The sequence below is a fragment of the Myripristis murdjan genome, chromosome 20, assembly GCF_902150065.1.
Source record: "Myripristis murdjan chromosome 20, fMyrMur1.1, whole genome shotgun sequence".
NCBI lineage: Eukaryota > Metazoa > Chordata > Actinopteri > Holocentriformes > Holocentridae > Myripristis > Myripristis murdjan.
The window spans coordinates 7,504,429-7,529,277 of record NC_043999.1 but is presented as its reverse complement, the minus strand read 5'-3'; the positions used below and the strand labels follow the sequence as shown (position 1 = coordinate 7,529,277).

Sequence of the window (24,849 nt, the reverse complement as noted above, 5' to 3'; positions counted from 1 at the left end):
TCCTGAGCAAGTGCTTTCCTTGAGCAAGGCAATTAATCCGCAAATACTCTCGTGGAAGGCTGCTCTGTGTCCGGCGTTCGAGGGCTGTGGTCATGCCGGGCAGCTCCCAGGTATTAATGTTTGTAACTGAATGCGTGTGAAGCAGGGCGTTGAAAAAAGCTTAAGTGCTCGCCAAATCTTTCATGTGTGAATAAAGGTTAAATAAAAACTTGTGTTGGTTCAGTAGACTTTTCTTGGATTTTTTTTTTTTTTTCTGAGTGCTGCTCTGGAAACAAATTAGAAAAAAAAAAGAAAAAAAAAGAAAAATGCAACAACATTGTTTACCCTGACTGTATGCTTTTTGGAGTTCATGAATATGGATGTAATATGGGAACTTAAGCACACAACAAAGTTTGCCCTACCACTGAATAGGGGAGGTAGGTCATCGCTGCCTTAATAAGATGATAATCCAAAAAGATATTTACCCTTCAGTGGAGTGTCTGAGAGTCTGATGATTGTCTAAACATTTCAGAGGGTTTTCCAACCTGCCAAGAGGAAAATTCTTGGGTGAACACCAAAAAAAACAATGTGTTTATTGACTAATCTTTTTTTTTTCTTACTTGATCTGATTTATTCATACGTCTTGTTTTCACAGGAACCAACAGGACGTCAAAGGGAGGAATACAATGTCTTTTCTGACGACATTGCTTTCCAGTGTTCATCCTATCAGAAGCCTATTATCATAATTCACAAGTCACCCCAGGACGTTCCCCGACTGGTTGGATACCATGATAACCAATCAACTTCTGCTCCTGCTGATGCTCTCCATCCTGTGGCCCAGCGCCGCCTTGCCTTTCACACCTGGGAATATTGGGAATCTGTTTGGGATGACAGAGAGCGATGGCAGGATACTTCAGCGGTCCAAACGTGGATGGATGTGGAATCAATTCTTTCTGCTCGAGGAGTACGGGGGAAATGACCATCAATACGTCGGCAAGGTAGCGTGCCAAAAAAAAAAAAAAAAAAAAAAACAACAACTAATGTCGGTGGACTAATTTCGACGGGTTTAGCTTGTTAAAAGAATGCTTGATGTGATTGGTTGGAGAGGAATGGGCCAGAAAAAGACCGACCCACACAGGAAAAACTAACCAAGGCAATAGCCCTAACATCCTCAATGGCTTGTGGCCTATAGCATTAACATAGCTATGAAAACTCTGGAGGAAAGGGTTAAATCAGGAATGGGGGCTGTATCTGGATCAGCTGTCGACCCAATGCAGTTTGTGTGTAAGCCTGGGAATGGTGTTGATGATGCAAAGTTATTTATTTTAAAGTCTGTACATGATAGTACACATGTAAGATTGCTTTTTGTTTATTTATTTATTTTTTTTTATCAGCTTTTAATACAGTGCAACCTCACATGCTAATAAAACAGCTTAAAATATCTGATTTCCATTTAGATCATCAGCTCATCATCATGTGTGCATGTATACAGACGACTGATGGCTGTTCACCACATTGCAAAATTTGCTTATTCTGTCTCTTCTCACTCGGATTATTCACGTGGACACGTGATGCAAGAGTGTGTGGAGTGGTGCGAGAGATCTTTTCTATATTTCAACATAAACAGACACGGATAATGTTCCAATAGCTATTCAAAGCATATGTGTTGAGGCTGACCTACAAGTACGTGGGAGCTGCGGATGACAGATTGAGATTTAGTGACAACACAGATGTTATTGTGGAAAAAGGTGAAGCAGCATCTGGACTGTCTGTCAGTAAGAGAGTATTGGCAACATTTTCCTTTATTTGCTGCTTTGCTTCCTTTGCATTTTCACTGAATGCTGCACACGTTCTCAAGAAAGCGTATAAGATCATTGATGACCCTGCATGTGTCCCTTCAGCCTAATGCCATCAGGAGTGGCTGCATGTAAAACAAACAGAAGGAAGTTTGGTTAATTGGTTAATTTCCGGCAAGAAATGGTCAGTTTACATTGTGTACACACTGATAAATTCATACACTTGCACTTGGACTCTTTTGTGCCTTTGTGGCCAGCTGTGGACTGGCCACTGCCATTAAATGTGTGTCTTTACACTCTGATATTGTCATATTAGTCCTTTTTAGATTTTCTTTTTTAAAATGTGTGTGAGTGAATTGCGCAAATGTGCTTGTTTGCAGAGGTGCTTGCCTCAAGTCACCCCTTGGGGGACGAATAAAGCGCTTTGCATTGAACTTGACGTGAAGATGCACAGCAAGTGCATGAAAACCGCGCTCTTTGCTCTTTGAGACGTTTCTGTGCCATTTTACGCCGATTCAGATGGGTGTCACCGGGAAACATCGATATGAACCATATCTCATATCAACATTTGGTTAATTTCCTGCAGGGCAGATGCCAGCAATGTAACAGGAATATCTCAACAATCATGGGAAAGGAGTGCAAACAATGTGCAGCTCTTTCAGTGGCTAATTTGAAGAGTCATTTACATCACACATACAGCAGAGCACCGCATACAACATAATCACTGCTCCAATCAGTCAGAGGCAATCGAGGGTCGGTGAGCAATCTTTCTGCAGAGCTGAAACGTGTCCGCCCACTGTTTCAGTGGCCCTGGCTCCACAAGTGAATTTTGCATTAATTTTTTTTTTTTTTTTTTTTTTTACCATGCATAAACCTTTCAGAAATCCTGATGTGAGGACTTTTACAATTTAAATCAAAATAACCATGAAAGGCATTGACTTGTGGAGAAATCCAAGGGTACAAGACTAAAGGAAGACAGAATATGCACATCCAAGAAAGGTAAAACATCCCGCCCCCCTGACCAAAAAAGGGACACAGGTGCAGGATAGGGAAAAAAAAAGAAAAGAAAATGAAAAATGTAGAGTGTGCACAACTTCAAATCAGCTCCCAAAGGTTTATTACCTGACAAGGCTGTACATACTGTTTTTTTTTTTTTAAGGGAATAAATGACTTTTCCCCAAGCAGCTTTGCAAATAATGTCATCAAATCCCAACAAATCTCAACTGTTATTACTCAATAACATCAGATCACAATACACCAGTGATTATTGATTTGTCATGACTTCTGCCCTCATGCACTCTCTCCTCTTCATCCTAAGAGAAATATATCATGTCTGACACTGAAACTATGATGAAATGGCACCAATCACCAATACACATTGCTAATCAGCTTAAATTACTTCACTCTGGTGTGGATAACAAACATTCACAGTTTTGGAGCAGGTTTCTCATCATTTCTATGGCGACAGCAACATCTTGCAGTGCAATATTTCAAGGAACTTAGGAATCAAATATTATTTCTTAACAACAAAGTAGAAAGCAGATTGACTGATGCATTCAACAAGGATGTACAGTTATTTCTGATCACAAGTACACCTCGAATATATCTTAAAGCAAAATCGTAAAGACTTAAAGCAAAGAAAAACACTTTTTTCATGACATTTTACTTCCTCGTGGGTGGGTGGAGGGCTGTAGTCACGACCAGCTTAGCCACGTTCAAATCAAATCCAAGATCAGATCCAGTCAAAGTCGAGTCAAGATCCAGTTCCAGGGGGTTACAAGGCCGAGATCAGAGCAGAACAGGACAAACACACCAAAATAGGGAAAAAAACTGCCTATTTCCAAATGTAAAAATAATATGTGAGCAGTTTCTTGAGGATCAACAAAGATGGAGATCTATCTGCCGGACCTCTGCACTAAGACCCTTCAACATCCAAGCAATCAATACCTGGAATTTTACAGGTAAAATCCATTAAATTGATCGTGGCTCTGGGGAGAAAATAAATGTAGGTGGGCCAAGTGGAGAAAAAAAAAACAACATACCTTTAATTTTTTTTTTTTTTTTTTAGAGAGAGAGGAGGAAAAAGTCAAGTGAACGTCCAACAGGTCCGAGTCAAAACAGGAGCAAGACCGAGGTTAATTATCAGAGAAGTCAGAGAAGTGCTCTCGAGACCGGGCCCGAAAAACTGCCGCTCGTGCGAGTCGCCGCTCTCAAAAGAATCACGGAAAGGAGACAGTTTCCAGGACTGCATCCTCCCCACCCACCCAGATCAGAGAGGTTCTTGTCAGCTCACCCGTGCTAGCACTATAAAGACAGGTGTGATGGGGAACGCTACAGTTATCAACTTGAGGGAGGGAAATGAGGTGACTGTCGACAGCCAATTTTCTCCGAGGAAGCTGGCTTTCATCACGCACCTCATTCTCTGGAGTAAACAAGTGTCTTGCGCGGGGTTGAGTAGGGGGATATGACAACTTCTTTTGCAGAAACCATCATCCTGATGTGTTGAAGAGAAAGGAACAGCAAAAGTAAATGGGATGGGGAGAGGAGGAGGAGGAAGAAGAAAACATATCAATCAAGAAGGCCAATGAAATTCACCTCGCTGTGTTATGTGATGAAGCAACAAAGCGAATGCTAACTATAAAAAGGGGCCATCCATTGATGTGTCAGTGACTGGTGCGTTCTGGCTTTCTTCCTGACTCTTTGATGCTTTCTGGCACCCAACTTCTGTGGCATGACAGCAATCACATTCACCAGCTCTCCACTCTCCCTGTGTCCAATATCATTCACTATTAAACTGTCAGAAAGACATGAGGCTGTAATAAATTACGGAGGGGAAAAATAGGGCAGCCACACGATGCCATGCTGCTTTACAGAGGAAGCCGTGGCGATCCGCATCACTAATTCCATCAGTTTAACTTTGGGGTTCTGTGGAGAGATGGAGAGCGATAGAGATAGTGATAGAGATCGAGAGATGGAGCATAAGATAGAGTTAGAGTGATGAGAGAGAGAGAAAAAAGAGAAAGAGGTAGAGAGAGAGAGAGAGAGAGCGCGAGGGGCAGAAACAGAGAAAGAGAGAGAGAGAGTGGACCCAAAACAAAAGCATTTACAAGCCCAGCGCCAAGCCATCAAAGCCTTGATGGCCTTCCTCATAAAGATCATTTAATGGCCTTTGCAGTGCACTGTGGGAGACCTTGTTTATTTCACATTCAATCAAACCTTCCAAATCAACCCACACACGCTCGCTCACTCTTTGTCACTTGAGGCTGATTTCTTGATTACAGCAATCAAATTGGATGTAAAGAACAGTCACGGCCGTCTATAGATTGCAATGCTTTCCCCACTGGAGGAAATGGGTTTTAGAGGAGGGTTATAACAAATGCAGCTCGTATTGCTCATCCAGGTGAAAGGCATGCCGCTTTTGAGGCGCACACACTGAGCGCACGGTGAATACCTCACGGAAAATATAAGCAGGCGAATATGTGGACATAAGGAAAAAAAAAAGGGAGGCCTTGAGCGCACGTGACTCTTTGTCTGTTTTGACTGCCGCGTGAAAAGCGCGCGTGGGTTATGACCGTGAGCGCAGCCTGCGCGATGGGTGTGCACGCGATCACGCCGCAAACCCCGCAAATCTCTTCATTTTTCGACTGACTTTCACAGGGGCCATTAATGAGTGTGAGCACTCAGCGTGTGCAGCTGTGGTGTCCTACTTCTTAAGCAGGGCTGTGAAGTGTGAACACTCGCAATGCTGTGCAATACAATCAGAAACTTTGGGAGTCGGGGAGCATTTTGAGCCGTGTGTTTGAAGTGAACGAAATCCTATTAAATTCCGGGTACCTTGTATTATGTTGCGCCTTGTAAACAAAACACGCCGCCCTAAATTAGAATATTCCAGGCGGCACACTTCCTGGTGCAATTTTGCGAGTAAGTATCCTTGAGATTCTGCAAGGCCTCGCTCAGCATCTTACAGCATGAATTTTCTACCGGGCTCTGAAAAAATATCAAGCAAGCTGGATGTGCTGTGAGGTGTTACCTTAACCTTGGTAAGAGCATTACAGAGTATTGTTCCAGTGGTATAGACTTTTTTTTGCTAGTGTCTTAGGAAAGAGAGAGAGCGACTGAGAGAGAAGGAGAGAGAGTAATTATTCTGTATCCGTTCAGAGCTCTATTTTGCTATCTCCTCTTTGCAGCACCAAGCAATGCTTACCAGAGACCTGACAAGAATTGCCAATGATTTTGCTGCTTTACTGACAATTCCTCAGTGTTTGTGCAAGGCGATTTAACTCATCAAGGCTCTCTTCTGTGCCTCTGTTGTAAAGGCCTTGAAAAGGCTGTGTTTGTGTTGCGAGGCCTTGAAAGAAGAGCCACTAAATCTCTGCAAATATAGCATGGTAGTGCTAACATTTGATTGTGGCACGGCTCTGTGTGTGTGTGTGTGTGTGTGTGAATAGTTTCTGCTCGACTGTGCTTTGTCCAGAGTGTACAACTGATTTTATGCACTGGCTGCAGAGTGCGGTGTACCTTTGGACTAAGGGAAACTCTCCTCTTCTATTCATCAGTTAAAGCAATGAAAAAAAAAGAAAAAAATCAACTTGATCTTAGCAATTTTGAGGAGCGAACGGAGCATTTTCAAATAAGCACAGAGGACTTGATCCGTGATTTTCTGTTCATCATAATCCACAGAACAGTAGCGGATTCCTGGATTTGTAGGAGAGGATTGCAATTGAGTTGCTGCACCAAATGAGTTGAATATATGCTTTTAGTATGGGTGATTCCTGCTGAAAACAAACCCTAAATATCCACGGTGCTGGCACTGTGCCCCCATCAATTTAGCTGTACAGGAATACTATAATTTTAGGTGTCAGATTGTCTTACGATGAGGCAGCACAACACTGCTCGCTTCTGCAAGACTCCAGCCTTATTTACCAGCCAGGGAGGAATCCATATGTGCACGGGGAGAGAGGAGCTGCTCACCCATGTGATTACGAGGCTGACTTCATGAAGACATTCAATAATTAGATAAAAAAAAAAAGTGAAAAAGGCGAGGGCTTGCTCATTCGTTCGACGAGGGAAACATGTAAAAATTCATACCACTGTGTTCTCCACAGGCTGTCAAATTACTATTATCCAGCAGACAGCTTGGCTACATAGAGATCCCTTTGATGGCTCCTTGTTTGTTGTTTATTTTTTTATTTTTTTTGCTTCTCAGGTTCCTCCTTACCACATTAACAACCAAGGCTGGGTAATGTGGTACAGAGGAATCTGATGAAAACTGCAGCAGAGAGTAATCAAAAGCTTTAGAAAATTCTTATTCAAATGCTATGACTTGGGCCGGAATTGTACCGGCCTTATTATTATAATAAGCAGAGCTAAGAGGAGTGTTTTTTTTTTTTTTTTTTTTTTTTTTTGAATGGGAACACGTCTGAATATCCCAGGATGAAATATATGTTCTTACGCCTTTGCTTACTGAGCAGGTGCTACAGTCTCCTAAAGCTGATGTGGCGCTCCATAGACAATGAACTGAAGCGTATGGAAAAGGTGACCGTGACATTATCCCAGATTTTCTTTTTCTTTTTTTTTTTCAAAAGGGTATTGGTACATGGAGTTCTGCTTCTGGACTGATAGCGCTGATATGAAGCTCATTCAAATGGAAGAAAAAAAAAAAAAAAGAAAAATCATACAAACACTCTCTCTCTGACTCGCCAAAAATTAGTCTGTCGTTCATTGTGCAGTCAAAAGTAGTTGCAGGCTTCACGTGGATAATGCCCATGTAAGTTCTTGCTTTATTGGTCTGCAGCTTTGGAGAGAGCTGTTCACATTCACAAACACTGAGCAGCCTGTCCTGGAGCACTGAGATATGTGAATATTCAAACTGAACTCGTTTAATAGACTTTGGGATAATGGAGTTCATCTGTATGTAAATATTTTCAAACATGATGCCAAAGAGTGAGCATGCTGTTCATTTGAACTCGACGGCGTGTTGTTTCCGCGTCCGTCCCCGTTTTTTAAATTCCGCCCGAGAATAGTTTTGCGCCGCGGCGGTGGCAGCACATTTCTGATTTTCATCCGAAGTTGCACTGTTGACATCACTCTTCCGATTGCGGCGAAAAAATAATTAGTTTCCTCACAGCATGCAGGCATTAATATTAATAAGTTACTGACGTACATTCTGTGTCCCTAACTACTTGTCATTTAAAATGTGAACCCATGAGATAGTGCTCTAAATATATCTGCTGACAGATCCAGCGCTGTAATGAGCTTGAATCAAGTGTCTGTCACAGTACGCCGCCATTACTCCTCCATGACATGCAGAGCTGCTTCAAGGTGATGGATAGGTCAGAGGTGACTAATTTTAGCAATTGTTGCTGTGGGTCAGGTTTCATCATTTTTCAAAGGCACAATTTGGAAGACAAATCAAAGACTAATTTGATCCGAACTAATGGAGCATGTCATACTTGACTCCATGGGGACCAAGGCGCTGCAGCTCTGCTCTGAGACTAACAGCCACATTTCTATGCCGGAGGCGTATACCATTAAATTTCAGCATTCACAAAAGAATAGTTTCATTCCAAGACATTCTGCATTTGAAGAAAAAAAAAAAAAAATACAAAAACATACATGCTCTTAGAAAATGATTGCCGGCTGCAGGATCATAGCTTGCCATTGAAGTCACGAAAGACCTTTGCTTACAAATCTCACGGCTGATGAATTTCCACAATGGATATGTATTGTTTTGGAATGAAACTGCCTCCCCTTCAAAAAAAAAAAAAAAAAAAAAGAAAAAAAAAGAAAAATTGTGCATAGTCACACACCTCCATTAAGAATCAGTTCAGAAAGGCAGAAAGTGACTGTGTCGACAGCTCGGATAATTAAAGCGAGGATAAAAGTAGTTTTCAAGTTGGGAAACTGATAGAGCTACCACAAAGCGCACCCGGCCTATCTGACATCATTAATTAAAGTCTTGGCATTTTGTTTTCTAGCGCCGGGAGGAATTTGCTGATGCTTATGTGTCGACTCAGTAACGGGAAATCAGAAATTGAGTGGTTATCCGCTTCCAGTTCAAATTCAAGTTCAGGTTTATTTAAAAGCCAGCATGACTGCTTCAACACGTCTGATTTCAACAACCTAGATGGAGAGCAACTCAAATACTTGGCTATGCTTGGTTCTGGAGTTGTGTATGTGTGTCTGTGTGTGTGCTGATTAGTTCATTATAGGCTATTTTTAAAGTGTATTAGGTGTCTGGTGTCCTCAGGCACTTTATTGATTTTGTGGTAAATGACATTGAGAAGATAAAACATTAAAACAGCAGTAGTAACACCTGTCTTATCAGTCAAAATCACAAAGTCAGGCTGCGGCACAGGCGAGCGCCTCATCCGCTCTAATTGATTCCCGCAATTTGCACAAATGAAGCTCTGGGGTTGGAGGGTGCAGCCGGTTCTCCACACGCCGGAAGTGAGGAATCAAAACCCAAAGTGTGCCGGCCCCTGCTGGTTTCCACGAGTTTGAAAATGGCAATGGAGAGGGCAGTTACTGTCATTATGTCGAGGCAAATACCGTGCAACATCCAGTGACACTGAACTTTTAATTTTTAACCTCGGAAACAAGAGAATTCTCCATTTAGTGCCTAAAGTGAGTTATTTGTGGAAAATTATTTCAGGGGTTTTCATTTTCCACACATCCATGTTCACTTTCCTTAAGCTGCAAAGCCCCATTTAAGTTGATTTTCGTCTTGGGACCTGAATATGAAAAGATATTTTGCATTGTTAAGCATTCAGCTGTTTACATGTCATATTCATGCGCTGATAGTCAGTCGAAATGTCAGTCAAAGTGCTGAGATTAAAGCATAATCTTACACTATTCATGCATACATTTTTAGACACATGATTTCTAACGAATTTTAGCGAAATTTAAGTATTTTATTCCATGGTTTGACCCTAGTTTGAAAACAACTGGTTCATCTCAAACAACACCTAGATATGGTGTTGGCAAACTGAGTGCTTTACTGATGTCACACCATTTTTGGGTGCCTCATGCAGCTTTAATCTCCTCTGAGTGACATATTTTGGTCACCTCAGCTGTGTCTGTTAGACAAAATAAAAACAAAAGCCTTTAAGTTAATGATTCCTCAATGGCAGCTTCATTCCACTGTACTCAATGTCAGTGCTGCTAAGTCACACTGTCTGACATTGACTGCTGCACATATATCTAATTGTCTCCCCTTCCAATTTTCAGCTGCACTCCAACATGGACAAAGGTGACGGCAACGTGCGCTACATCCTGACAGGAGACGGGGCAGGCACCCTGTTCCTGATCGATGAGAAGTCCGGGGACATCCACGCCACCAAGAGGCTGGACAGGGAGGAGAAAGCCATGTACACGCTCCACGCCAAGGTCGTGGACAGGAACACCAACGCCGAGCTGGAGCCCGACACCGAATTTAATATCAAAATTCATGACATCAATGACAACGAGCCAAAGTTTGCAAAGGAGATCTACTTCGCCAGTGTCCCAGAGATGTCCGAAGTTGGTGAGTGAAGGCTTTGCTTACTTTGTTTAAGAGACGCCTTTTGGGAAATGCTTGAGACAGGAACATTGGATCCGATAATGCAAAATATGTATTCCCAACAACACTAATGTAACCTGCATTTTTTGTGTCGAATAACAATATAAAGAATTGTGTATATGAATTTATGTTATAGAGGTTTGATGCTTAACATGCAGTCTATGCTTGCTCATATTTTTTCTTCTTGTTTCAAATGGCAGCTCTGAAAAGCCACATGTTCCCCTGCTTTTTTTTTATTTATTTATTTATTTATTTTTTCTGTTTTCATATGATAGTGATTTGTTTGGTCAGGCTCATTGAGCATTCACAACAAGTAATGCCATTTGCCGTTTTTAATAGGCAATAGAAATATTGAAAGTTTAGATTGTCACAGTCTTTCCAATTAAGGATCTGCTTCATTGCACTCCACTTCATTCCATTCAAGTAGTATAAATAAACCAATTGGCGTGAATATAAACAAAGCCGATGAAAATAATGCAGGCAACTTGAAATCAATCCCCAATTATGCAACCACAAATTAATACATGAGAGCAATCAGGGGCAAATCAAAACCTAATTGTCTATATGACAAATAACAGTGCTCCATTTGGAATTCATAATGCATTGGTCTTAGATTTCTAAATTGCGCGGACAATGGCAAAAGGTGGGTCAGGGTCACCACTACTCGTCTCCAGACTAATAAAGTGCCTTATGTGTTCAGACTGAGCACACTGGTTAATCAAGCTAGCCAGCCATGAAAAATCAGCAGCTCCCTTTTATGCTATCAGTGCCGGGACTAAGTGGGACAGATGTTCAAGCGTCATTAGTATGCACGGAGACAGTCGGACCCAAACAGGACACAGCAGAGGTCTCCTGAATGCCAAGGACAGTATTTGCAATGTGGTGTTATTGAAGCACCAGGGTGAATTATGCAGGACTTGGAAATGCACCGCCTCGAATGACAGCAGATTTGACACCAAACAAGATAAAACTCAGCTGTTTGAGTTAGTTATTCTTTATTTATTTATACTTTTTTCTCCCCCCTCCCCCCAGTGTAATGATTCACCATAATAACGAACAAATGGTGTTTATTAACCAGTCCTTGAACGGTTTGTGAACTTAGGGAGTCATGATTTTAATGGGAACCCAGAGTGTACTTTCCTTTTTCATGCGGGCGATCATTTTGGAAGACTGTTTTGAATCACATCACACGCGCCCTCCTCACAGAGACGTTAAGATGTTTATTATCTGGCGGGTGTAATACGAGCATGCTTATGGTATCTACAGTGTCATCACGGTTTATCGATCGCGTTTACGGCTCAGTTATGAGGAGCTTAGGCCCGCAGAACCAGAATCTTCTTTTCAATTACTTCTGAAAACCTGTTTTTTTTTTTTATAGACATGAAATGCTTTTATTATTTTTTACTCTCATTGCATCTGACTCTGTGCTATTACCTTGGTGTAGCAGCACAGTCTGATACTTTTTACCATTTTTTGTAGGAGAACACTGTTGTATTTGTTTTTTATCTGTTTTATTTTTATTTGTGAACTGTTTTAAGGCTGTTTATAAAGTCTAATTATGGAACGCATTATGGAAACTTTCATTTTACCATATTTCTTCAAAAAGTGTCACTGTGGTAGTGTTTGTTTGTTTTTTCTCTCTTAGCCTTCTTCAGAATGGTATGGACAGATATTTTGTTTTGCTCAAACATGAGTTAAAATAGCAGGAGAGCCAGTGGCTGAAGGGTTGCTGGTTCAAATCCCAGATAAAAGAGGGAAAGAGTTAAAAAAAAAAAAAAAAAAAAAAAAAGGCAGTGGGCAGTGAATGTAAATCACATTGGCACACACCTCTCTCATCGACTACAGCCGTGATGCCCTTGAACACAATAATCAGCTCCGACCGGCTGAGTGGGCCTGCTTACTGACTAATAGTAAAAGACTGTGGTTATACAAGGGATGAATGTGCATAACTGAATGAGTTGGCATGAGGGGCTCCCCGAAAAAAACAGCGCAAGTGCACCTACGTGAAGTATTTGAGGGTCCCCTGTGGCCTGAAATCATTGGGCTTGTGAAACCCCCGACTGTATCAACTTAAAAACGCCTTTTTGGGTCCAGCACAGATCAAGGCTCATGTTTCTCAGTCCCTGATAAATGGATATTTTTGGAGCTGCAGCATACTCACCCAGTTGTGATTTTAGTGTAAATTAACAGTGCCTTTTCCTCGTGCAGGTACATCCGTTGTGACTGTAACAGCCACTGATGCCGATGATCAAACGTACGGGAACAGTGCCAAGCTTGTATATAGCATTCTGCAGGGACAGCCATATTTCTCTGTGGATTCTGAAAATGGTAAGCTGTCCCCAGCACACGCTCATGCATGCAGTTTCTCATGCTGTGTGAGTCTCTAAACAGATTTCTGGCACTGCTCAGTCAAGTGTTTGTGATTCCCTTCCTCAGTGTTGGTAATCTTGGAAACCTCAGGCTTTTTTTTTTTTTTTTTTTCCGTCTTCTTTTTCTGCACAGGGACTTTGAATATCTATCATAACACATTTATGAGATGCCGAGTTTTGGTACACAAATTTAATGCCGTCAAACGTGTATAATTAAATTCTTGGTTTTGTTTCATCTAACTATTAAGGAAATGAGTCATTCCGTATTTCAATCGATTAGATCTAACATTAACAGCTGAAGAGCTGAACCTTTATTGTGCTTTTCAAGTTGATTTCAGAGCCTGTAGAGTTAAAGAAAACATCATCTCATCATCAAAATCTGCTTCTCTTTCTTACGAGCAGCAGTGTGTCAGTGTGCGACTCACTTTGTTTGTGACTCATGAACTTCAAACGCAAAGCCTTTCAAAGGGTATCATTCACACTGTTTAGCCACAGCTTGTCTAAAATTAGATTAAACTGCCATTAAAAGAAAAAAAAAAAACAGTTTTTTTTTTTGTTTTTTTTGTTCCCAGGCACCATCAAGACAGCCCTGCCCGGCATGGACAGGGAGGTCAAGGAGAACTACCAGGTCGTGATCCAGGCCAAAGACATGGCCGGGCAGATGGGCGGGCTCTCAGGGACCACCACGGTCAGCATCACCCTCTCCGACGTCAACGACAGCCCACCGCGCTTCGCCAACCGTGAGACGCCATTTCTCCTCTTGTATCGATCCAAAACACAGTTGATCAATGTTTTATGTTCGCCTTCATCTGTGGGGTTAAGACTAATATCTCCAATATACTTGCACACCACACAGTGAAGACTCTCATGCATGCACCACACACACACACACGCACACACACACACAGGAACAAACGTGAATCTGCAATGAGTTTGCATCTCTCACTGTCATCCGCAGACTCCTTTCGCGTGACTGCCGTGGAGTCAACGGAGATCGGAGGCCCCATCGGCCGAATTAAAGCCGACGATCCGGATGTTGGCCGCAACGCCGAAATGGAGTACAGCATCGTCGGCGGTCATGACATCTTCAACATCATCACTGACCAAACCACGCAAGAGGGCATCATCATCATTAAGAAAGTAAATAGCTCCCCTCGCTCATTTCTATTCCCTTTCAAGTGCCTCTGCAGTCTCCGACCGCAATTAATCAAATGGACTGCCGAAAAAAATATCCATTGTGATGAGTCATTTAAACTTTTATTGAGTGCTAATGTCTTACTTTCATTTAGGGAAATAGAGTAAGATAATGTCATTTGGTTCCAGAGCAATTCAACCTCTAAGAATAATTTTCTTGGTGCTAATATCATAATGTTCATATTGTACAAATGGAGCGAGCAGCCTCCAAGAAAAAGGCCTTGAAACAAAAAAAAAAAAAAAAATTGCACTGAAAACAAATATCCGTGCTTCTTGGTGTTTTTATTATTTATTTTTTTACCCCCACTTGTTTGAAAAATGAGATTTTACCACCGAGGTTCAAGCTCAATGCAGGATTAAAGGACATTAGGTGACATATTTTGCATATGCACGCTCCTTTTCGGGTGAAGGGCCAGCTAGTCCTCTCATTATTTCTATAAAAGGTGGTTTAATCCTTTCACCTTTAAGAGCTTCTTCTGACTCCTTTTGAGTTTGTGTGAAAGATTCTGAGTCAGGTAGAAATCCAACCCCAGCCTCTCTCTCTCTCTCTCTCTTTCTTTTTTTTATAACTAAAATTAAATTTTAGCTCTCTTTTCATTTCTCCTTTATATGACAGATCACTCTCTTTACAGCCTCAGCCAATTATAACACAGTGTGTTGAACTTCAATGGAAAAAATAGATAGTATAGTTTCAGATTAGAAACAGCCACCCGATAACATTCATTCATGTAAGAAAGATATACGACTGAAATTATTTTGAGCCGCGGTATGAAACCAGATACTCTAAGCCGGTGCAATGAATAAAATAAAGCAGTCTCTTTCTTGAAACTTTTTTAGTTCTTTCATAAGAAGATCGGCTAGATCAGTATTCCTCCCTTGGTTTTGTAACTTAGATTTCAGAGTGTGAATAAGATAAAGTCAGACAAATGAAATGCAATGAATTGCCTATCAAAACTGCTGGAGGCGGACTGTTTTTATGGCATTAGGCTACCCGTTTGATTTCCACTGCTCTTTCATCTCCAGGAACTGGATTATGAAAGTAAGAGGGACTACGAGTTCAGGGTGGAGGTGAAAAACACGTACTTGGACGCGCGGTTCATCCACGGCTTGCAATTCAAGGACTACGCCACGGTCAAGGTGACAGTGGAGGACGTGGACGAGCCGCCCGTTTTCACCAGGAACCCGTACATCATCGAGGTGCACGAGGACACGGCTGCTGGCAGCTTCGTCGGCGTGGTGTCGGCCAGGGACCCTGACGCTGACAACAAGCCAGTCAAGTAAGTTTACGAGGGAGCGTCTCTAGACCCCGAACGATCCAGATCAGCCCTCCACCTTTTCACAGCCGCTGCATCCTCATCAGCGATAAAGCACTCTCCGATTTAGTGAACTTGCTAAATCATGAATGGCCCGTTAAGCAAATATTTCCTCATCAGCGGAGTTGCGCGTAATGCCTTTGTGTGGGGATTCGATTGTTTCGGGACCAAACTCATTGTTCAGGCTTTAATTATAACGCTACAGAAATCAATAACAAAACAAGCAACACATGGTAGAAATTCAAAGTCTCCTCTTATCAGTTTTTTTTTTTTTCCTTTTTTTTTTTGGGCGGGATGAAAATGTGCTCACTTGGCTAAATCTAATCCATCAGCGTAGCCATGTGTCAGTGTGGAGGGGGAAGAAAAGGATATTATTCATGGGTCCCTCCTGGTGATTTCCCGGCGGAAGATGGCGGCGGCCCTGTGAAGTGAATACAGACACTGTTTATTTCCCAGAATTATGTAAGCCCTCTGTGGCACCGCACAAAGTCAAAGTGAAAGAGCCTAATTTGCTCTATCGATTCACACAGCTCAGCTCCGCCATTCCACACATATGGCGCCTGCCGGTCTCTGACACAGAGATATGCCACTCTCTACCCGTGCCACATGGAGTATTGTGTTGCATATTTAAATTTCAGCGGAATATGAAAGTTGACAATGACAAATGAGGAGGCACTAGGAGGGATGTATCATCTCGTGTCAATGGAGAGTGTGGAATAAATACCCCACTGGAACCAATGAGTGATGTACTTTGTGAAATACATTTTTATAGATAGAAATAAGATTGTGGTGAGTGATTGTACAATGCAGATAAACATCAGCGCAGGCATTTTTTTCTTTTTTTTTTCAGAAAGCAGGAAGGAAGATGGATGAATTTTCTCATAACTTCACTTCATGTTACAAGTGATCTTTTATACATTGATATACATTCATTGTCCACTTTATCAGGTCCAGCTGTACAGTCTAATGCAATTCAGTGCAGCAGCTCTGCCATAAAGTCTACCTTTTAATAAAGTTTACAATGTTCAGTTTATGTTCACATTGTGGAGAATGTGTAAATTTAATTCTATGTTTATAATGTAGGTTGTAATTTGCAGAGCTCTTATACTGGACTACATTATACTGAGGTGTTTCTAATTTTTTGTCCTCCCCATTTGTTCTACATGAGATGGGACATAATAGTGGAAACACCTCTCAATAAAATGCAGTCCAGTCCAACAGCAGCACTAAGTATGAGCTCAATGCCAAACATAGAAGTGAATGAACACCTCTATTACTGTGACAAAAAGAAAACCTGAGCATTATAGGCAGCAGAAAAGGAAACTTTATGGCAGAGCTGCTGGATTGGATTTGATTTTATTGTACAGGTGGACCTAATAAAGCGGCCACTAAATATGCTCTAGTGTGGGGTTTGCAGTGCCCAGCTACTTATAATTATTGGTATAAACTTTGCTTCTTATGCTGCTTTTTGTAATTTTCTTTGTTGCAGATACTCCATTGACCGCCATACAGATCTGGAGAGGCTGTTCAACATTGACTCTGTGAATGGGACCATCACCACACTGAAGGCACTGGACAGAGAAATGTCCAAATGGCACAACATCTCTGTGGTGGCCACTGAAATAAGTAACTGTTACTTCCGTTTATACGTATATATTTCTATTTAAAGGGGCAGTAAGAAATCAGTGACGTTTGCCAAGCAAGACCGATTCCCTCCCCGCCCCTGTGCCCTTGACCTAGTTAATTACAGCAGAGATCATTTATCACAATGCAAAATATAGTTAGCAACAATAAAAATGATATATTTTTTTCGCCTTTGTAACTGAAAAGTCTCATGATGCCGGTCGCTCACATGTTGCATCGGCCCCCGTCTTTGGGAGTGGGTTGATATTGTTTTGAAATGCCGGTGGGCGGCGAATTCTTGTTCCTGAAGTGAGAGTGGGTTGGAAAGGGAATTTGGAAAGCCAGAAATCTCAGTGGCTGCCGTAGTGCTGTGTAGTGTAACTGGTGTTCAGCAACAACTGGTCATTTTGTACTACCTGGGAGTAAAAATCTCATTTATTACCCCTTTAATCATGTTAGCAGCAAGATATCTTTTCTTTTTTTTTTTTTTTTTTTGTTGATGATATGATTTTGGACAATTTTTGCAAAGAAAAAAAAAAAGACTTATTTTGAACTTTGTGTTTCAGATAACCCGCGTCAGACAACCCGAGTGCCGGTGTTCATCAAGGTGCTGGATGTGAATGACAATGCACCTGAGTTCGCCATGTCCTACGACACGTTTGTCTGCGAGAATGTCAAAGCCGGACAGGTGCTGCAAACCTCTTCTGTCTCTCTGTGCTGGAAATTTAGAAATGATGATGTGTGATTCTTGTGCGAGTGACCCAACACACCTTCTAGATGCCACAGTGCAGGTCCTCAGCTCTTAGGCGGCTGTGCATGTGCATGTGTTTTGTGTGTTTTTTTTTTTTTTAATGACGTCATCTCATTTATCAGCTCACCATAGTATCTGTAATGTGTGTCTGCTCAATCTAACCCTGTTTAGATGAACACATGAATACAGCAACCCCTATTTTAAAATATCTTCCTACTACATATTCATACACTGATGTTGAACGAGAACTCAATGTCACACATACACTTTAAAAACTATAATGACTGAAACATCAGCCTTGTAAGTCTATTCCAACAAAAAAAAAGTCCAAACGATGCAGTCAAGGTGATATAGTGCTGATAGGATTGCTCCAGAACTTTACTGATGTGGTGTTTTAAAAGAAAATAAGGCATTTAGCTCCACCTGTACAATCTAATACAATCCAATACAAATGTTCTGCCGTAAAATTTCCTTTCCTGATGCCTATAATGCTCAGGTTTTCTTTTGGAGAGGTGTTCATTCAGTTCTATGTTTGGCATTGAGCTCATACTTAGTGCTGCTGTTGGACTGGACTGCATTTTATTGAGAGGTGTTTCCACTATTCTGTCCCGCGTATTGTGTATAAATTGGAAGGACAAAAAAATTGGAAACACTTCTTAATATAATGTACTTCAATGCAACATGGATTTGAATTTACACAATGTTAGCAAAAACTGAACATTATAGACTCTCTTAAAAGGTGGAATTTATGGCAGAGCTGTTGCACTGAACTGCATTGCACCTAATAAATAAGCCACTGAGTTTAAGTGCTAATATTAAATAAAATATTGTATCTCTGTGAAGACACTGTCCACTCATCGGGCGATAATGTTCACCGAACTGATTTTTCTGAAGTGTTGGAGCGCAGCAAGGCGAGGGCTTAGGACATGATGTTCACCGTGCAATCGAAAGCTAAATTAGGACACAAATCTGAGCAATCTTCACTCAGGTAGGAAACTGCTCTGTAGGTTTCGAAAAGCCAGCTCTCCAGTGGAGCTCCATGATGGCAGCCAGGAGATTTGTGACACAAATGCCAGGCGTCTCTGTCAGATATTCCAGTTCATTTGACAAAAAAACTACAAGGTGTAGCTCCTTTTTGAAGCTAAACATCGTCAGCATACAACATGTTTTTGGATATGGACATCATGAGGGGACAATCGAAACCTTCCCGGTGTTTTCTCATACTTTTCCATCCTTCTCCACAGCTGATTCAGACCATCAGCGCCGTCGACACCGACGAGCCCCTGGTTGGACATAAGTTTGTCTTCAGTATCAGCGCCACCAACCCAAACTTTACCATTGTTGACAGGGAAGGTAATACATGCAATTTTTTATTTTTATTTTTATTTTTCCCCCCATGTTTCTGGTTAACACTTCCACATGTTTTCCTATGCTTACTAGAATAAAATAATAAATGCCCTCGAGAAAACCATGAACTAGCTGTAGAAGATATATCATTTGCTGATAAAGATTGTGTATCTCCAGTGGCTGACAGCTTGTTTCTTTTTATGATTTCGTTTTGTCATGTTGGTACCCTTTGTTGAATAACTTGTAAAGTCCTTCAGAGTTGTTTGGCAAATTTACAGCGGCAGCCATTGTGAAAGTCTGCCTTCTTGTGTTTTTATCTTGCATCTATTCGGCATTGTGCCGAGAGACAGTTCTTGTTTTGTGCGTGTCACACAAAAGAAGAAAATTATTACGTTGCAGAGGAATACTGTAATGTGGAGCAGATCGGTCCTTTTTTTTAATTTTCTGACAAATGAAAGGAGAGCATTTTTTTTTTCTCCAAACACCTCCTCTTGGAGAAGTTGCCATGCACTTGCAGCAAAACATGGGACCAATCCATGGATAGTCCCCTTAAATTTAGTGTAAGTGATTTTTTTTTTTTTTTTTTTTTTTTTTTTTTTTTTTTTCCCAAAATCAAAAAGAGATATGTTATATTCCTATTAAAAAATGTATTCCTTTACTTCAGCCTTTTGTATTTGGATGGATCCCATTAAGCTTTTGGTTTTTCAGAACGTTCCACATTCTGTTATTTTCAGTCTGGCACAGTGTGGACTCTTGCATAGTGTGGACTTCATGGTTGAATAAACGAATGCCAAAGCGCTGAGGCTCTCGGGGAGTAGAAATCCTAATAAGTATTCAGCCTCTTCCCGCTATCAATGAAAATACAGATGGATACAGTCAGGTTCACACTTACAATTTTCCCTCTAGAGATCATTAGGAAAATAGCCAGACGCAATGTTATTCGGAGAGGAACTCCCATCTTCCGCTTGATGGCTGCACGAAAGAACAGTCATGATGTTTTACTACTTACCTCCCTCTGGGTCCGAATTTTATGCCATTATTTATCATCAGTCAACCATGCAGTTTACACTATAGCAGAGTAAATACTAGCCAAATCTCCTCCATACCTGAAAAGCCAATGGGATGCATTCGAATGCAAGAGACCAGCCGAGAGACTCCAGACGGCTCCAACTTTTAAGTACCACAAAGAATCGAAGTGATTTTTTTTTTTTTTTTTTTTTTTTAACAAACAACAAACTTTGAAAGACTTTAATTAGCTTGGCGAAAAACAGTGTGGCCAAGCGTAACATCCAAGCTATTATTTTTTTTATTATTATTATTTTGCAAAGTAAAGGTTGTTGGACAAGTAATAAACTTTCCCAGCTTTATTTTCAAAGAAACTTTTCCACGTTTTTTGAGTGCAAAAAAAAAAAAAAAAAAAAAAAAAAAAAAAGAGCAGCTCATTATTCATAGCGTTTGTTTGTCCTTGTCCTTTTAAGTCATCTTTACCAAGGGTGTCAGTAACTCAAAGTTTCTGCCGAGGCTGTGATTACAATTATTTAGAGCTGTCTATCCATCAGGGGATAAGGAGAATAGGAAAATGGCTTCACCTCATTAAGATTTTGATGCTTTCTTGTGTGTTCATTTAGGTGACGGGAATGACATCTCATCGCTCACCAGCTTTTCCCCCCGTTTAATCTCTCCACAGATAACACTGCCAATATCCTAACGCGGAGGGGAGGATTCAGCCGACGCGAGATGAGCATGTACTTCCTGCCCGTGGTGATCTCAGACAATGACTACCCGATTCAGAGCAGCACCAGTACGTTGATTGTGCGTGTGTGTGCCTGTGACAGCCGGGGAAACATGCAGTCATGTAACCCAGAGGTCCTCCCCTTCTCAGATGGCCTCACCACTGGAGCTCTGGTGGCCATCCTGCTCTGTGTTATCATCCTCCTCAGTGAGTACAACTTCCCTGAGTCCGTCTAGGAGCATGTGTGTGTGTATGTGTGTGTGTGTGTGCCAGCGCTTTTCGCCAAACCACGTACAAACCCTCTCGCATTCTGTGGTCTGGTTAATACAATGGTTTTCCCGTGTAGTTGCAGTGGTAAATACATTATTTTCATTGGTGCATTTTTGGAAATGCACCAATATGGAATTTAAAGGCCAGTAATGTTAATCAATAATTAGCTGCTTGTCGTGGCACATTATGATATAATAGCATAGCTCTTGCATTTGCAAAACACCATTTTTTTAAAGTTTACACAATTTTTGTTGAGGGAATAATCCACTGTTTTGGGCAACATACTCTTTTTCTGACATAACCTGTTCGGCTCTTATGTGTAGCATTTTGTCTTAGCTTAGCATAAAGACTTGAAGTCTATAGGGGTCGTTAGCCTGGCTCTGTCAAAGTGAAGAAATAAACCTCACAGCACCTCCGAAGCGGCCTTATTTACATCGTGCATCATGTGGATTCAACAATCCACGTCTTGGGATTTTTCAAAATAAAACACGCATCGTTTTAGGAGAAGTTAGACCATTGAACACAGTGATCCATGCACCATTGAAGGTGTAGGTAAGTTTGGCAAAAAAAATAACATAAAATTAACAGAGAAAGGGTATTTTGCCCAAAGTGTTGGACTATTCCTTTAACAAACTGTAGTTAACTCAAGAGAGATCATTTTCACTGACATTCCTCCTCACATATTTATATTCTTCTCTCTTGAATGCCAACAAGCAGCAATGCAAATAACACAAATTCAAAAAGAAACCTCGTATGGCTGGACAGACCACCGCCAAATTAAACACGAGGCACTAAACAAAACCCGACATACAGCGCATGTTTAAAATAACAATGTGGGATGACAGTCAGTCAGAGCAGATAAACAGCAATGAATTAAAAGAAAGAAAGAAAGAAAGAAAGAAAGAAAAAAATAATCATTTTTCACTGTCTACAGCTATTGGAAGAAGAGGCTTCACATTACTGGATGTTATTATCGGCTGGGATTCCATTATCAGAACAATAACAATAATTTAATTTTCTCATTTATCACAGGATGACATATATCAGCCAGAGATATACTGTGCATTCCAATTTTTCAGTTTTATTTATTTAGTTATTATTATTATTTTTTTTTTTACAACAATGTCTTTTGCTCTGATTTTCTATTGATAGGAGTTTCAGTAAGTGGCGCTCTTGGCCTTGGCGGCCATTGCTGCACATGCCAACCACCCAGTTCTTCTTCTATTAATTCCAAACAAGCTGCTGCTTCCTTTGCAAAAGAGGATTTATTTTTATTTATTTATGTATTTATTTATTTGTCTTTTATTTCCAGAGTTACCACACGTTTGGTACTCAACATTCAAGCTTTTATGAAGCGGATAAAGGCTGCAGCGTATTAAATATAGGTTTACATTCATTTTTCATGGTGTTACTTTGAAAAAAAAAAAAAAAAGAAGAAGAAGCCTGTGATTGTCTTTATGTTGTTCATTACGTGTAAGACAGCCAAGTTCAAGATCGCAATTTATGAATGCTGTGTACGCCACCAACCAAAGGCTGATTGCGTACAGTTCAAGTACATCTTCAAGTGCCGTCGCTATTATATATAACTTTGTGTTGAATAGCACCGCGGCATATTGGAATGTATGAAACGGCATGCAGAACGCTGTAGATTTCCATTCGTAGATCACTGGGTCAGCGGCGCAGCGCTACCGGAGTCATTTGCCGGCTTCCTCTTAACGTCCAAGTCATCGGCGGTGATGAAAGCAGAGCCACTCGATAAGACGTTACTTTACATACTTTGCCGGATGCAGCGGTTCTCCCTCAAAAAAAAAAAAAAAAACGGTGCGGTGGTTGAAAGCTGCTTTCATTAGCAAATAAATCCACTCGACAAAAAGGTCTTTGTGTATTTCGCTGGCAAAGTAGGTCGCATGCTATTTCCTGACATCCTAAAGCACCACTTCAGCCCTCTTTGTGATCTAATGCAGTATATGAAAGCATACGGCGCAGCGCAGCGAGACCGCGTATCGTTTTACCCGGCAAAAAGCAAAAAAATGTGTAGTGGTGATGTTCAAGGGCGTATCGATAACTAATGGGTTTCAATTGTCACTGAACCTTGCCTTGTTTGACCAAGCGTAGTCCTTGAACAACAGAATTTTTAGGCTTACTGGACACTATGAATGTGGGACATGCTGCCATACCACCCAAAGGGCAACATAATGGAAAATTTAAGCAAAACTACCCGTGCGGAAGTGTGTATGCATGCATGTTCTGTCCCCTACGTATGCCGCCGACCCTGCCCTTGTGTTGCACCTCATCGTTTGTATGCTCCCCCTCCCCCGGTCATGCGATCTTGTTTTGCGGTCGGCGTCCCTCTCGAAGCACAGACGCCACACGCAAGCATATTAATACTGACCGTTTTTTTTGCTTCCCAGCCCAAAGTTCCCTTCCACTCGCGCGTCTGCTGGTGGCCAGATCTTCTCTCGCAGATTGGGAGCACTGAAGGTTGAACTCCATGCTCTCCTCTTGAGCGAAATATCATGACATCTGCTCATTATCCGACGCTTTTCGCGCTTGAACCCCCCTGACAGACTGTCTCATTCACCTCCGCTTGACTCCGACAGGCAGGCGCTGAGCTGGAACGGCTCCGCGGATCTGGTCCTCCTCTCTGCAGCCCTCCACGCCGTCTCCAAACGTGGCACTGGTCAGTCAGAAATGTCGGCGCAGAGCCTTTTAAAGTGCCACCCCCACCCCCATGGCGAAGGCATTGTAATTAACACCTGGGTAGGAGGCAAGTAGACAACTATAGTACCTGCTGCGAGGAGGAGGGAAGGGAAGGGGAAGGAGAGTGGGAGGACAGGTGAAGCAGGATTCGTGCCAGTCCCAAATGAGAAATTGTTGCCCCCCTTTTTTCCAGGAGAATTATGAGTTCATTTAAAAAAAAAAAAATCTTGCTTTCTCACAGCGCCACTCTCCGGAAAGAACGCTCGCTCTGCAATCTCTGATTAAATGTCTTTTTACTGCTGAAGAAGAATGAAGGAGATGAGATATGAAATCGTCTGCAAGAGAATATAGGAGGTCTGCGGGGAGAGGAGGAGAAAAAAAAAAAAAAAATGCTTTTCCAACCACCGTGCCTTTTGTACAGTGAATGTGCCGTTCAAGGGAAAAAGAAAAGAAAAGCTTTTTTTTGCTGAATCTTTAATAATAGGAGGTGAATGCCTGAGGCAGTGCTGGGGATTTATCACTGATAGCAAATGTGTCTCCCCTCTGTGCTCGCGCTCCCCTGTGCTCTTTAATGCATGACACATGTTAGGAGGCACACGTTATGCTGAGCTCTCCCTCTCTCCCTCTCTCTCTCTGTGTTTCCCTCTGTTTTTCTGTAGTGATCGTGGTGCTGTTTGCTGCCCTGAGGAGGCAGAGGAAGAAGGAGCCTCTGATCATCTCCAAAGAGGATGTCAGAGACAACGTCGTCAGCTACAACGATGAAGGGGGCGGAGAGGAGGACACTCAGGCCTTTGATATCGGCACGCTGCGCAACCCAGAGGTGATGGATGCTAACAAGCTGCGCAGGGACATCATACCCGAAATGCTGTTTCCCTTTCGGAGGACATCACCTATAAAGGATAACACGGATGTCAGAGACTTCATTAACGGGCGGCTGCAGGAGAACGACTCGGATCCGACGGCGCCGCCCTACGACTCGCTGGCGACGTACGCGTACGAGGGGAGCGGGTCGCTGGCGGAGTCGCTCAGCTCGCTGGAGTCGGCCGCCACCGAGGGCGACCAGGAGTACGATTACCTCAGCAACTGGGGACCGCAGTTCAAAAAGCTGGCCGAGATGTACATAGGGAAGGGCCCCGACAGAGAGACCTAGTTCACAGCCATGACAGCTCTCTCTCTCTCTCTCTTTCTCTCTCTCTCCATCTATCCAGCTAGCTC

The 24,849-nt window shown here is 41.8% G+C and overlaps 1 protein-coding gene across 3 annotated transcripts; it reads left to right on the top strand.

The window, feature by feature from the left end:
* The first annotated feature begins 767 nt into the window (after positions 1–767).
* On the top strand, positions 768–24,784 carry LOC115378722 (cadherin-10-like). Of its 3 annotated transcripts, none has more exons than XM_030079179.1 (12): positions 768–977; positions 10,005–10,299; positions 12,544–12,663; positions 13,277–13,444; positions 13,663–13,844; positions 14,922–15,175; positions 16,701–16,852; positions 17,176–17,204; positions 17,364–17,522; positions 18,830–18,938; positions 20,620–20,871; positions 24,294–24,784. In XM_030079179.1, exons 1-12 carry the CDS (start codon positions 768–770, stop codon positions 24,782–24,784), a joined length of 2,421 nt encoding a protein of 806 aa, XP_029935039.1. The 3 variants fall into 3 exon arrangements, with proteins under 3 accessions (XP_029935039.1, XP_029935040.1, XP_029935041.1); XM_030079181.1 differs by lacking the exon at positions 17,176–17,204 and adding an exon at positions 17,092–17,094 and having other exon boundaries at positions 782–977; positions 16,701–16,843; positions 17,401–17,522; XM_030079180.1 differs by lacking the exon at positions 17,176–17,204 and having other exon boundaries at positions 16,701–16,837; positions 17,401–17,522.
* The last annotated feature ends 65 nt before the right edge of the window (positions 24,785–24,849 follow it).